General features: G+C 47.4%; 2 protein-coding genes across 2 annotated transcripts in view; one reads left to right on the top strand and one right to left on the bottom strand.

The window, feature by feature from the left end:
* The window catches only part of LOC106742050, a 50,782-nt gene that overhangs the window by 20,293 nt on the left and 14,640 nt on the right, over nucleotides 1–15,849 (bottom strand). The gene's annotated exons all lie outside the window — the stretch shown is intronic.
* On the top strand, nucleotides 4,921–14,533 carry LOC106742048 (serine proteinase stubble). The gene is given in 13 exon segments (XM_014614638.1): nucleotides 4,921–5,288; nucleotides 5,489–5,526; nucleotides 6,238–7,707; nucleotides 9,783–9,923; nucleotides 10,391–10,540; nucleotides 10,776–10,807; nucleotides 10,810–10,840; nucleotides 10,843–10,901; nucleotides 11,421–11,630; nucleotides 12,377–12,477; nucleotides 13,014–13,285; nucleotides 13,784–13,938; nucleotides 14,355–14,533. Coding segments are annotated over 13 exon segments (3,192 nt in total). The 3' UTR covers nucleotides 14,520–14,533.

Here is a 15,849-nt window from a genome sequence, read left to right as displayed (position 1 = left end):
GGGGGGGGGGGGGTTCATCTGTAACGCGCGTTACTTAATGATCGCAATTTGCTGATTAAATTGCCGTTACGTCGTCTTACGGAAATTGCACGATATGCCTTCAGCGTGTATCGACCTCCAATTTGCTCATTACAAGTAGCTTTAAATCAACTTAATTACGGACATAACCGAATTAACGACTGAAATAAACTCGCCGCATTCCCTCGTGAGAATCGCGCTCCTCTCCGGAGCTCACCGTCGATCGGGGACGATGTACGCGCGAAGCGTCACCGATCTCGTATTTCCGGCAACACCCAAATCCTCGATAGTACCACCGTACTTTCCAGGGCAATCTCTTCGCGCAAAACGATGCAGTTTTCTTCTTTGACCCAAGAGAGGGGGAAAGGAAATTAAATATAATTCAACTCTTTCAGATTCGTATCAACAGTTGTTACTTGAACGACTATTAATATAGGTCTTATAGAGAACTGAATCTTTCTATCAGACTCCTATCAGTCCTAATTCGATAAGACATTTCACTACTTTCCTCTTTCTAAGAATATATTGATATTATAATTTATGAAGATCATCTCTCACTGTTATTCTTATGAAGATCATCTCTCACTGTTTCTTCCTCATTATCTTTAATGTGCCATCGCATAATGTATAATTGCAATCTGAAATCTCGATTCAGATTCAGGTGCGACATGAATCTCGTTCAGATACCTAGAAGTGTACGTACGATACACTTCTGTTTGTCCCGCTGGCTCTTTCACGCTCGTTGCATTTTCCTCGTATGTCAGCTGAGTAACGGATCGGTACACGAATACCAGCTACGAGCCACGGCGAAGCACGGTCGTTTTCTACGCGTGTGCGTGAGCGCTTACCGGCCTCTGTCACGCGGCGACATTGAACCTACCTTGAATTCGTGTTCGAACGGAACGTGGGCGGACTGGTCAGTTTTCTGTACAAGTGGGTCAACCGCGGTCATCGGGGGGCCGCGTGACTTATAATGATTTTTCCGTCATCCTCGAGCTGGCCACCGATATTTGACCCACGACCGTTTCTAACGAGCTTCAGGATTCTACGGAACCTACGATCATCTCCCGTTGCATTTATTCGATTCATATTGCCGAGAAGACATCTTTCAACATCTTTCATTTTACATTTTTATCATTTCCAGCCAACACATGTCGCGTTCGAAATTTCTGCCCGAGCGAACATAAAATAATTGCACAACTTGTAATAATTTGGTGGAAAATTCATTGGAAAACATTTAATAACGCTGTTTTGTTTTTATATAAGAGTCCAGGTTGAAAAGGGAACAAAGGAGTGCGTTGCTTCGGCACGGAGAACCTTCTTCGCGAATGCGTTTCGCTCAGTCCGTGTGCGTCGTGCGTGATGCGACGACACGAACCCCCGGTTGACGGCTGATTTCCCCCGCGCGATAACGTTAAACTTCCGTTTTCGAGCGACGTTCGTCGTGATCGGATAAAGCACTTTCCTAGCGTGATCCGCGGATGCGAGTGAAATCCTCGGTCGCGTGGGTGTGCAGCGCGCGCTCCCTCGGCGCGCGGTTCGGCTTGAAATTCCGCCAACTGCAGGAAAAGCGTCACTAACTTTCTTTCACGCCGGTGACTAACTAACGCACGCGCGCGTCACTTCCGTTAGCATACATTTTCTGCACGGAAGGATGACGAACGTGTAGGACTTTTTGGGCGTGCGGTCTGACCGACTGACCTGGTAGAGCGGCGAGCCTGCGAGCCCTGGGACCGTAAAACAATTTTACGCTTGATTTTCACCCGCTACAAAACGTCCGCCGTGCGTCGGCAAAAGAAAGTTAAACATTTGCGGAAAAACGGCGTTTAGCGAGCCTCCCTCGTGCCCGATCGCGGCGCGCGAAAACCCGTGACTTATCACGCTCGGCGCGCGCGGTCGATTACCGACGAATTTTATCGCCCCTCGTTAATTCGCGACTCGCTCGATTCGCCGCGAATAACGTAATTAATATGTAAAGTTGCAAATTCAGGTCAGATATATCCACGTTCTTCTCGAACGGATGCTTTGAATTTTGCTCCAATGATGGCGTCAGAATTCCGTGACAGAAATGAGGATCACTGGAACCGAGGATGTCCGAGAAGAAAGAAATCTCGATAGTTTTGTTTCTTTTTTTTTCAGAAATAAATGTTAGTTTTTGATAACTTTTTTCTTCAAATCATATATCTCGGTGTTACGATTCTACTTTCTCCGCTCCGACTAAGTACGACTGGAATATTATGTAGCGTTGTTCGACGACGAGCGAACGAACGAATGAACGAATGAACGTTCACCAATGATTGGCGATCTGTCACTTTCTTTGGCGCGGTATTCGTATCTCGCACGGAATACCGTTCGTGGGTTTTTCAGGCGCGCGTCGAAGACGCGCCACGGTCCGACCGAGCAACATGGGTCAGGGTAAGTCCGTTTAATCATGCTTAACCGAGGTACCCCGGAATGCGGTGATTTCGTTGGGCCAGAGATCTCGAGGAGAAAGAGAGAGACAGGTAGAAAGATATAGAAAGAGAGGGAAGGAGGGAGGAGGAGAAGGAGAAAGAGAAGGAGGAGATCGTGAGGTATCTTAGAGGGAAACAGGCTATTACATTAGGCTATGACTGTGACCCACTTTTGGGTCGGGCAACTAGCTCATACATTGAAACTTAACGGTACCGGGATGCTTCGGCTTGCCTGACATCAATTCGTTCTTCGATAATGCGGCATGCGCCGTAAACGCGTTAGCGGTGTTTCGCAATCGATCGTCGATAAAACCGCGATCACGAAGGAGCACCGATTAGAATTTATTTGCAGAGATCGCGAATTTATGACGACCTCGTCGATCCGACCGCCGTCGACGTCGAAAACGACGAGAATTTCGGGGTCTTCGCTCTCTCACCATAAGCACACGGCGTACACGACGTGCTTCCGCGTCCGTTTCGTTTTGAAAAATGTCTAATCGTGTAATGGAAGCGATTACCACGAGGTATCGAGGGCGATGTATAACGACGTCGCAAGTCTTCGTTAATATTTCAGCACCGTCTACTCGCGCCCGAAAGGTCGTGGTCTTATTTTCCGTGCGCGCGGAGAACACGCTTCTTTATCTTCCTCTGACGCGCGCTCGCCCGCGCTCCTCTTCCGCGACTAACTGTATTGCACGACCGTATGAATCATTGTCAAAGCAGACTTCTGTCATTCCGTTATACGCCTCTGATATTCCCGACTTTTTCAGTTTCGCGCGTGACATCTGTTTGTTCGTCTGTGTTAATTCACTCGGAGAAGGGAATTCCCTTAAATCGAATCACTGAAAATGTCATTGATCGAATTAGAAGAACGTTATTGTATTAAAAGTCAGTGAGTATTCACTAATTTTTCGCGGAGATCCAGTTAACTCTTTTGTCCTATGCTTTGCTGATTTCGACTGCTTCTCAATGGCAGTACACCGATTGCACTTGAGAGCATTGTCGGCTCGTCGCCGAATCTCCTTCGCTAATGTGTTCGCGATTTTCAAGCCGCCGCAGGAAGTAGAGACTACCTCTCAGAATAAATGGATTCTATAAATAATATCAATCGACTTTAAATGGCTCTCCCATCGCTAGTGCCGATCAGCTTCCGCCGATGCGATGTTAATAAGTCAATAAAATATCTTACGTATCACGCCTACGTGCCCACTGTTGATATTCGCGATATTATCGTCATAGTCCGCCGCGTCCGAGTGCTATCCGTCATACTCGCGTTGCATTTCCTTTTTGATTCCGTCTCGCAATTATGCCGGGCCCCGCGTCTTCCATCATCCGCGGCGAGATCGCTCGGTTGAACGCACGGCGCGGGACCATTAAGTGAGAGAATTATAAGCGTTGACGATACGAGAGCGAAGTGTTACGACGGGAATGTGGAACGTGTATCGTGAATGAACAGTTATAGACACACCGCGGGTGTACGTTGATGTATACCTACTTCGGGGAGGATCAGAGAACACGGAAGCATTTATCTAGCCGGCGTTGACGCGAAGGGAACCCTCTCCTCGAGGAGGCGTCTCTCTCTTCCTTTCTTCCTCTCTTTCTCTTTTCCGTAATATTTCATCTCGCGGCTTTTTTCCCCCACCGTCGAAGGGAGTTTTTACTTTCGCGTTACATTCGCGAGGCAACCTTTGAACGGCAGGAGCGTCCCGTTTATCGCCTGGGACAATCGTGTATTGTCACGAGGACGAGTCATCTTTATGAAGCATCAAATGAGAGAGAGTGTCACGTGCATGGAATACATTAATATGTTATTAACGCGAGAGAAGCGCACGTAGCGTACGGCGCTCCGAGAATTAAAAATCAATACGTCCGAGCGAAATGTATAGTTATATGTGAGCACATTAAATGAAGAGGAAACGGAACTCGGATCTCGGTTGCTTCAGCCGGTTGATTATTTTTAACCACTTTTGCGCACACCGAGAGAAAAATGTGTTATGTTCAAACAAATATCTGCTAAGGCATATTCCTGAGTAATTATTTTACATGGATCAAGCAGGCATTACTTGAATGTAGCACTTTTTTCTTTTCAGTGTGCGAATTAAGTTCGCTCTGCTCGTAGAAATAAACATATTTTTATGTACTTTTTTTATGTACCTATCGTCACTTTATGTACTTTTATTCCTACTATTCTCTTTTGTTTACGTAAAAAGGGAACTTCTTTTTCTTTCATGTTATGAATAAATAAATATTCGCTTGAGTGTAGCACATTTTCCTCTCGGTGCAAGAGAGGATTTTAGCCTCCCACTTAACCCGCTGTTATTAACGAGGAAAGCACCGACAGTTCTTTTCCCCTTCCGCGACCTGTCGCGTCGAGAAATGTTTAAGTGCGGGGGTAGGCGGAGCCGGCGAGGATTTCATTTTTGTTACAAACGCGTTTACGACGGACGTAATGGCGGCTGTTTCCTCTCGTCACGTTACAGGCACAGGCAGGAATATCAGGCACTTGCCCTGCGTGTCACGCAGGAGCGGCGAGACGGGCGTGTGCATGTTCGCGTTTACCTGCGCGAAGGCTAATGGCACGCATCTCGGCACCTGCATCGATCGCTTCTACTTCGGTAGTTGCTGCAAGATCGACGACGAGCCGGACTTATTCCCGCAGGACAACAGCATCGACGACGGTCCGTCGCCGCCAAGGCCGTCGTTCATCACGACCCACGGGCCCATCGAGAGCAACGACATACCGGAGTACTTCGCAAGGCCGAAGCCGACCGTCGAGAAGAACGCGGCCAGCTCGCAAGCCACGGCAAGTAAACGCGATCGCTAATGAAGCCGGCTGTCTCTTAACTTATCGTCGCGACGCGAGCGGCGTAACGGCTCGAGTCTCTTCGCGGCGGATCAATGGAGTCGCGCGAAGTAACGTCACTTCGCGCGGATTACCGCAGCTTGCTGACGGCGTCACCGCGAGGTCTGCGTTAATGAAATAGACAGCCTGATAAATGACGATGTCCGTCCGTCCGGCCGATAGATCGCTTCGAATCCTTCGCGCTCGCGACTTGTAGGAGGAGGCGGGATTACATTCTAATTTAATCGCGTTATCATAAATCAAGCTTCAAGAGCTCACGCAGGTGAACTCTTAGGCGGCGTGACGGCGAGAGGGTGAACGACCGCCGGTTGTGAAGTGGCTCGAGATGCCTCAGGAAGAGCGAGAAACGTCTCCCCTCCCCTCCCCGTTCGGATTTATTGTTGTAATAACTTTCTATCGTGTGCTACGAGCGTATATGAGATCACCGGGAAAAGGCGCCACGGTGGCTCGCGTGACCCCACAATTGATTCATAGACGAAGGAAGAAAGTGGTTCGTTAAAATGGTAGTTAGTTGGCGTGCGTGGCATGCAGCGGCACTGCGTGCGCGCGAATTCGATCGCGAGGCGCGCCTTTTCGAACCAGATTCGGCCGGCGGAACAATTGATGAAGATTGATGCGAATATCTCCGAAATGTATTTCCTTCCGACGATAAAATAATCAAAACAGTCCGCCGTCGCGGACCATGAAATTCATGACGCGTTAAATCCTAGTTCTCGCTCGACCGCGAAATGTCGCGAAAAATCCCCGAGTACGTGATAGATCGGGGACCTTCCCTGGCTAAACCGGGAAGTACGCGGCCACTCGTCAAACTGCGCGCGTTTCCCTGTATCGATGAATCCTAATTTTCACACGTGCGTAAATTTGCGAAATTCCAGACGACGCCTATAAATCCGAGCACGCAAGCGAGCGCGCAGACTTCGGCGAGCACGTTGAGGGACACGACGAAGTTCGTGACGAGGAAGCCGACGATCGAGACGACCACACAGACTACTCGGCTCTCGACATTCCAGACCGTGCAGAGCGCTCCCGAAGGAGCCTCCAGTACGGAGGCTACTTTGTCGAAGAGCACCGCGAATAACAGACCGTCCAGCGTGTCGTCTAGCACAACGAGGAGACCCACGAAACCGTTCACTTCGTCCAGCCTGCGACCCAGCACCGAGAACGCGACGAAGCTGGCCGTCACCACGGCAACAGCTTCGAAAGCGACCACGAAGAGACCCGTCTCCACGACCACGGTACCGAGCTCTTCGACCACCCGCAAGCCCGTTCAATCGACCGAGGTAAAGGCCGAACCTGCTACTACGCAGAAAACGGTACCTTCGACCAGGTTCCCGCCGAGGAACTCGACGTCGCCCAAGCCGCTGACTCAGACGATCACCAGGAAGCCCATCAGCAGCACCAAGAGACCAACCACCGCCGCCATCAACATCACCACACCGATGGTAATCAAACGTCCGGTGGTGACCACGAAGAAGCCCACGACGTTGACGAAGAGACCATCGAGCTCTTCGAAACCTACCGCGAGTTCCAGCAGTCTTGGTACCATTTTAGCAGCGACAACCAGACCTTACACGACTTCCGGATCGCTCAGCAGCGTCTGGAGCTCGAGCGTCACGGAGAGTACCTTAGCCTCCACCGGAAGTAGACCGTCGATCGCAAGTACGACAACCACGACGAGCACGAGCAGTCAGAAAATTACCGCTACTACTACTATCATTACGACCAAGAGTCCGGAGCAGAAACCGTCCACTACGAGAACGACGACACCGCGGACTACTTCGGGGTTGAAGACGACTACGAAGACGTCTACGATTAGAACGACTACGGTCAGACCGACGACGACGACGGCGAAGACGACAACCGGCAGCAGAAGCACCACGTCTAGGCCGTTGCCATCGACCACGACGAAGTTGAAACCTATCAAGATCACTAGTACGACAACGAGGACTACTAAACCTAGCGAGTATGTTAGCACCACGACGACCACGGAGAGAACGAGGCCGTTGTCGTCGACCGTTATCGGCGCTACGAGGCCTAAACCCACCACGACGAATCCTACGAAACCCTTCTCCAAGGTGCCCACGACCACGTCCAACATCGTGGAGGTCACCACGAGCGTCTCGAGCTTGTTGTCCACGTTTACCGTTGGAAACGAGACTACTTCAACTAACACACCTCCTACGAAGGGCCAAGATGTCAATAATACTCTCGAGGAGATTCCGCTGACTACCTATTCGCCCGGATTGGTTACGTGGAGTTCGAATTCTGATGAGGTGTCCGTGAAGACACCCGAGACGTCACCGTCGACATCTTCATCGGCATCTCCGACGACTACGACAATGCCTACGAGCACGACCACGACTACGTCGCCAGGTGAGTAAGGGAAACACGTAACTACCAAACTTCCGATAATCGGTAATTCTATATCGAGCTGGGAATCAATTGCAGTCGCGTGATGTCCTAATTGGATTTAATTATTTAATTATAACGTTACACGTTAATCGTGATATTCATTGTGAATTTCCACGCTGTCGTGTTGATCGCGAAATAGGTCGCGATTTTTATATAATTAAATATATGGGCGTTATTGGGTTACGTGGCGATAATTTTTAAGAGCCATCGGGATCTGTTAGGCGCAGGTATCAAAATACGCGAGTGCAAGACGCGAGACACATGCAATCGACGACACATCGAAGAAAGGATAATCTCGAGTTTCCTCGTATCTGGTTATTGCACTACTGATCGAAAAAGTGGCGAAAGCGAAGTGCAATATATAAATTCACGAGCGATCTGTCCATCAAATCACTCGCCGGGATTCCGCTATGTTCGACGTCGATTTTCATGCACGCAACGTGCCGCACGACAACGCGAATCGCTATTAGTATGATTTCCTATTGACGACAAGGGCTGCACAATGAACGTCCGTTTTCTGTGATTTCACTGCGCTTTAGCATACAGACACGGCACGCGAATAAGCCTGCTAATCACGTTTCCGATAATTCCTCGAAGGTGATGATTGATGCCGACGAAGGTATGCATGTTTAAAACTCACGCGACCGCGCGTCCTCGGGTGAATTATCGGTACGTCGAAGAGATTGATCACCGAGTGAAAGATCAAATGTCGGGCGAAGTATCTCCTGAGTGTCGCGTACGAGACACTACCGAAGAAAGAAAGAACCGATTAAATTCACGCGCTTTAAGGTAGCTAGCCCGTAGAATGCCGAATTTTCAGCAGCGATATTAAGGGGCCCCCTATATAAGTTTACCATTTACTGAAAAATATACTTTCCCATAAATTTATTTAGCTATTTAAATAATAAATTAATTTCTGAATGAAATTAAAATAAATCTTTCGCGCTCGGAAGTTCTCTTTATTAAAGAATAAACGGCGATTTTGTGTCTTCGTTTTCCGGATTTTTTAATACCCCGCTGGAGAGGATGTTATGGACTGTCCCCACCGGGCTATAAGTTCATGAGCTTTTGATGAGGTCAATGATTCGGCCGATGTAATCCGTTTGGACCGGTTTCGCTCGAGGCGATGTCACCGGTCGTGCGTTCAACATTCAACGTCACACGTCCTCAAGTGGCGTAATTGCATCTCGATTGCATGCCGCGCCGGCCGGCGAAACTGGACTACAGCGCGACGATAAGTGGGTGATTCGTCCCGCATCCCGCGTTCGTTCGTTCGTTCGTTCGTTCGTTTGTTCGATAAACTATAGGCTTTATCCTGGGGCCGCGGTGAGCCTCGTGGATGCGAGCCAAGGCCGTTCCTCGGGCCTGGGGTATACATCGTGCTAACGTAACGCTATGTGGATCACGCGGTGCCGCCGCAGATATCGCCGGGCGATGATGTACGGGTTGGGACGTCGTAACGGTCCGCAAACCGGCCATCGCGAGAGCTGGCTCCCCGCCGACGCGATCTAATCATCTCCTTCGTCCTGTGTAAGCCACTTGAATTATTCTCTAATAACTGTGTTCCACTCTCGGCGGATACCTCGCGCTGAGAGGAGAAAAAAGGAAGAGCGAGAGAAAGAGAGAGAGAGGAAAAGAGAGAAAAAGAGAGAATTCGTTTCCATCGACCACCCCAAATCGGAGAATCAAACCGGTTCGCGCTGTCTCGAGAATTAGCATGGCATATCTGACCCGAAACTAAGGCATTCTGAGAAACGAAGGTCCACGGACTGAAGGAAGGGTCCTTCTGATCTTTTTGGCGCATACAGGGTGTCCACAGGGACGTTGAATGAATTCCCAGCTCGGCTTAGGGTCGACTCGCTCGTGGGCGAAAATAACGAGGTTCGGCTGTTGTTCGCTGCTGCGCCTTTTTATCTCGATCGGTCGCTGTTTTTTTCATGGGTGCAATTAAGAAATAATGGTCCCTTAGTTAATAGATTCGCGGTCCGTTGTACCATAATTACGATCCATATTTATGTCGCGTGTCCGCTTCGCAGAGCATACAGAGACCGATTGGTCGCCGATAACGACTCCGGATGTCTGGATAATGATTCAGTCGCCTACCGAAAAGTTACCGCAAACTCCCGAGTCGACGACCGAACCGGTTACGGAACCCACTATGCAGTCTTTGACTTCTGGTAAGGCATATTAATTGTGAACCTTTGTGAGCGCTCGCGGAATTCACTCGCGAGATCCGACCAACTTTCAAGAGTCGGAGGGTATAATCGTACAAACGAGCGCGCGCAGCGACTTGAAAGGAATACCTTTTAATAAGTCTTAATAAAGAAAATGAACGAAGAAAGTTTTCACTAGATTTTGGTATTTCGACAACAATCCGTTCCCGACTAAGTTTCCCTCCGAAGCAATACGCTTTAATACGTTTCCGTTTTACATGGATGTAAATGTAGAATTAGCTGCTCGGGTATATAATAAAACTATCATAAAGCAAATAATTTTTTCTAATTAGTTTTCATGTTACTGTTGGATCACGATTATACTCTCGCCGTTTCTCATTTAGAAAACGCCTCGATGAATGTATCGTAATTTTTAATTTGTTGCGAGATACAATTTCACTCGAGAACTTCTGGTTGCACTGATTTTTCAGCCAAGCCGATAACGGAGAGTACCACGATTCCTGATTACGTCACGAAGAAACCAATGACGATGACCACCTTGTCAACGATCGCCAGCGTTACGATCGACACGGAGGCTCCGGAACCGGCGGACTTTCTTAATATGTCAGACTACAAACAAGGTTAATACGTAAATATTGGAATACGAATCGCGCTGTAACGTTGCTGGCAAGCGCATCATGCATCGAGCCGGTGTGCATGAATAAAAGAAATTAGATCGTTCCTAGACTGGATGACCGGAACGAATCGTTACTCGACTAGAACTAGTCAGGACTAAAAACAAAATGACCGGTGAAACGCGGAACTGGATTCGGGTCACTCTAGGAATTCGCGTTGTTCCGTTCGATTTTGCCCCAGTTAAACACCCCGAGGATGATCCAACTTCTGACCGCGCGCGCGCGCGCGCCTTCGCATCGTCTTCCTGAGGAAATGTCGAACCTTTCGCTCGATAAGGCAGATATCTGTTCATTCGTGAGATGGCACGTCGCGCCTGTGCATTTATTAATTTATTTATATTATTTATTAAAACCAAGTATGCGAGGAGTAGGAGGAAAAATGTATATAATCACATATACTTTACCGATCTCTCGTTCTTGCTTAAAAAAGTATTTTAATATTGGAATATTCAGTTTGTAATATCGGACTTCCATAACACATCGCGTGCGTAAGAAGCGTTTACGCCGAGCAACTATGTTATGTATGTTAAGTAGTCATAACGACATACGGTAGACGCTGTAATTTACGGATTTGCGTCCACTCACGATCGCTTTTCACGTCATCGGCTAAGCTGATGTTTAAGCCATCGTTGAGGACCGATCGCGACTTAATTCAACAGGATAACACGACGCGACAGCGCGTCGTGAATTTTAATTTCCTGCAATCTGTACGACACGCGACATCTCTTAAGCGGCGCGAGCACGAACACAATATGATCGGTGTGGGGAAAAGAGAAAAAAAAATCCTAATTCCGCCGGCGGGTAAGCGAGAGAGAATTGAGCCGAGCGACGCATCCGCGCAACGGTACCGGTTTCATCCAGTCGAACGAACGCAGCCAGCTGTTCCTCCAGCATGGCAGTCCAACTGAGACCCGCGAATTTACTCAAGGGTATAAACTCAACGATGTTTATCCTTGCAGTGTGCGGCCGAAGGCTCTTCCCGGAGTCCAGAATCGTCGGCGGTAGCCGGAGCTCCTTCGGAAAGTGGCCTTGGCAGGTGAGCATCGACAGTAATTACCGAAATCTCCGATTACGCGGTTAATTCGAACGGCAATATTTCGCCATGTCACCACCTCTCGGTCGGACGCCCAAATTAAGTATTATTATCCCTCTCAAATTTTCTAGAATAACTGCGTAGCAATTTCCAAGACTGTGGTTCGCTGCGAGTCGACGTTACGTAAGATTTTACGTTTCACTTCCGATCGGATGAGACAAAATTGAGATTGTTCGTAGGTGTCAATTTTGGAAATATCTTGGCGGGAAAAAACAACTCTGTTGTTGTAGCAAAAAGCGTTGTTGTAACAGCGATAACATTTTGTTGGCGTAACCAAATTATTTTGCTGTCTGTACATCCAGCAAATAGCAATTAATATTCTCAGCAAATCTTTTGTTGTTCCTATAGTAACTTTCAATTCGCTGCGCCAATAGAATAATTCTCCCCGTGTCTGTACAGGTGAAATAAGACATTCGAGCCACATTCGCGAGATTCACAGATTCGCGGACTCGCCGTTCGACAGATAAATCGCGCGATGACAGGTCCTAGACATAATCGAGACGGCTAATAGTCTTCCGCTCCACGTCGGCAACAACAACGATCGTACCCACTCTGTTACGTACATACGAAGACGGCGATTAGATCCATCGATTAGAACGATCGCGTGCAATTCGCGCACGATTGACTTCCCATCTCTCTTCCATCTCTCTCTCTCTCTCTCTTCTCTCACGGCGAATTCTCCCTTGCAGATCTCATTACGTCAATGGCGTACGTCCACGTATCTGCACAAATGCGGCGCGGCATTGTTGAACCAGAACTGGGCTATCACCGCGGCGCATTGCGTCGAGAGGTAAGCGTCATAGTGTTTGCCGTCGCCATGGCATTCATAATCGAGTCTTCTCGCGCGATGATCTCAGCCGACGATCGTAAGATTTTCTAACGAAGCGTTAAGCTCACAGTCTTGCGACAACAACGCGTACACGTGTTATGATCTCTCGACGCGATGAGGAAAAATTATCTCCGCTTATACAAACATTCCCTCGAGTTGGCATACCCGATAAAACGAGGAGATTGGGATTTCCCGTGTATGGACTCGTCGCAACATCCCGCAGTTAATAACTGCGGGGCGAACCGTCGCGAGGAGCTAAATGTTATTCTTGCGAAATTCCAGGATCTCCTCTGCGAATCTTGCTATTCCACATCGTTATACGAGTTTTACTGCTACTTAAACCGTTGATCTTAACTGTATAAATAAATTGTAAGTAAAGTATAACTAACACTGTAAATTCATAGTTAAAGCGTCGCGGGGGAATGTATTACGAGAAATCGTCAACTCTCTGCCTTTCGTTTCCGAACGGAATCAACAGACCGATGTGTAATTTGCAGCGTGTTGCCTGCCGATCTGTTGTTGAGAATCGGCGAGCACGATCTGGCGAACGAGGACGAGCCGTACGGTTATCAGGAGAGGAGGGTGCAGATCGTAGCGAGTCACCCGCAGTTCGACGCGCGAACCTTCGAGTACGATCTCGCCCTGTTGAGATTCCACGACCCCATTCAGCCGTTCCAGCCGAACGTGTTGCCAATCTGCCTGCCCGACGACGACGAGACCTACGTCGGTCGCACCGCCTATGTTACTGGCTGGGGCAGACTTTACGACGGTATTAAAATGCGGGACGAATTAACGAAACCGCGAGACCATTATTTATTTATTCCCGCGATGCGTAAATGCGCGATATACGCGTTAATTAATGTGAACTGCTAAAATTGCAGGCTCTGCTTTGATTCATTATCTTGATTCAATATCTTATCAAGAATATCAAGGAAAAAGGTGCTGTTATGGCGCCCTTTTACATTTCGTACAATAATTTTGTCAATAATCAATATTGTAAATTGAGAACTGAACGATTACATTCATTCAAATGTTCAATCGATTCTAGAATATCGGTTATTGGGATGTTAATGCCACTAACGGCAGGCTACTAAATAAATGATTCCGTAAATAATCGCTAGAATTCTACTTAATACCACCTTATCCTTTAATTTCAATTTTACTGAATCTTGTTAAATTTTATCGAATTTTTTGTTACACTTATTTTCTCTTTGTTGTTGACTAATCACGTTTGAGGACAGAGTTTTTATATATTATGTTTTTTCAGAGGGACCGCTGCCATCCGTATTGCAGGAAGTCGCGGTGCCGGTGATTAACAATACCGTGTGCGAGGCAATGTATAGAAACGCGGGTTACATTGAGCATATTCCGCATATTTTCATTTGCGCGGGCTGGAGGAACGGCGGATTCGACTCCTGCGAGGTCAGTATTCGGTTTTAGCTCGCAGTTTCGCACGAATTAATAATAAATAATCGTTCCTGTCTTCATATTAAAATTGTCAAAAGATTGGTACGTTGTAGTAAGTACATTTTTATAATTTTAGAGGCTTGGAAAAGTCTGAATTGTTTTCAATTTTGCCGCGGGTTTTCTCACCTTTTCCGCGCACGAATAAAAAAAAAACAATCTGAATTTTTCCATTTTCCCACGAATTTTTTCGGTTTCTTTTTGAGCAAAAATGGAAAAAAAGTGGTTTCTTAAAACTATGTACATTTTGCTCGCGATAAAGATCAAAGGCAAAGTAAACGATCGAAAGATCTCTCGATCGTTTTAGCGTTTTTCACGGCATTATAACGCCTGTCTAAAAATTCACTTTGCGCGACGTCTATTTCTCTCCTCAGGGTGACAGCGGCGGCCCGATGGTCATCCAAAGAGCGCGGGATAAGCGATGGATCCTCGCCGGGATCATCAGCTGGGGTATCGGTTGCGCCGCGCCCAATCAGCCCGGCGTTTACACGCGTATCTCGGAGTTTCGTGAATGGATCAACCAGATCCTGCAGTTTTAAGAGAGACTGCTACGATGGCTCGAAATTCGCGCTTTCGCGGCGCGCCGACTCCTTCGAACGCTCGTAGCGACCGCTGAGCGGGCGGATGGCACCATCTAACGGAGCTGTGAACCGAGTGCAACCTAGTGGAAAATTAAGGGACCCTGGCGCGAGGATCCGCCATAGATCCTGTGTGTGCGCGTTGCGAACTCGGACGACGTGTGGAGCCACCGATTCGACTTACGCGAGTGAAACCGCGCGATTCACAACACCCCCTCGCACGAGACCGACGATTTTTATCTTTTCTCTTCTTTTTCCGGTAGGACGACTCGGTAAAAGGACGATGACACGATACCGTTTTCGTTTCGATACCAGAGAGAAATACCCGGGATCGATGATGAACGGACATTGAACTCTCGTGGCGAAAGATGGGGAAAGAAAGCGCGCATCGGCGATGAACACAAGAAGGAATCTCCGACCTTCCGTCGCTTCAATCGAGATTCCTCCCGTCAGTTGGAATCGCGATGTTGAATCTCTCTAATTGTGTAATTTAAGATCCCCCTCGTATGAATGAATTATAATTCATATAATTATCGGACATCCTTTCCTAGAGGCATTTTTAATCTCGCTCTCTCCTCTTATCGAGCACGCGTTGGTCGTTTTTTTCTTATGTGTTCACTTTGCTCAAAGTCTGATACTTAATGAGTGCATGTAAGAGCGCAAACGCGGTTTAATTAATGATTCCATATATTAGACAAATTTATCGTTTTATTCGTCGTCACGAAATAGCTAATGCGTGTGAAATAACGAAATTGTTAGCTCCTTTGTATTGAATTACGATTCTAAATCAATAATTCGCGAAGATTGTTCTCGAGATCCAAGTCCAAGTAAATTAAAATGATATAAATTAAAATACGATATGTATAAAATATAAAGGAGAATCAATTCGCGACCTAAATCGGAATTGGCGACCGAATTTCACAGATAATTGCAACTTGATATTTTGTATATTTTTCTATCTGCCGCTTATAAGGCGAGCTATCGTGTAGTTATTGTGATTCAGAATACACGTATTTTTGCTAAAAAAAACCGTATCTGTATAAATAAAAATAATAGGATAGGTTTTCGGTTCACCAAGCGTGCACAAGGGTTGTCTGTGTAAATGTCGTTACACAGTTTAGTAAACTTATTCGACGTCGCTGACAAACATACATTCGCAGCAAATACCTCGGCGCTGTTAAACTCGAGCGTGACATAAAAATCCATATTGACGTGGCGAAGTTTTGTCGGCGAGCTGACAAAGGGCGTAACCGCGTGTGTGTCAACTCTTTATCGTATTTTCCGAAGACCG

The sequence above is a fragment of the Dinoponera quadriceps genome, unplaced genomic scaffold, assembly GCF_001313825.1.
Source record: "Dinoponera quadriceps isolate SergipeBrazil2010 unplaced genomic scaffold, ASM131382v1 scaffold696, whole genome shotgun sequence".
NCBI classification, from domain to species: domain Eukaryota; kingdom Metazoa; phylum Arthropoda; class Insecta; order Hymenoptera; family Formicidae; genus Dinoponera; species Dinoponera quadriceps.
The sequence above is the reverse complement of the archived record's forward strand: the minus strand, read 5'-3'. Positions and strand labels throughout refer to the sequence as shown.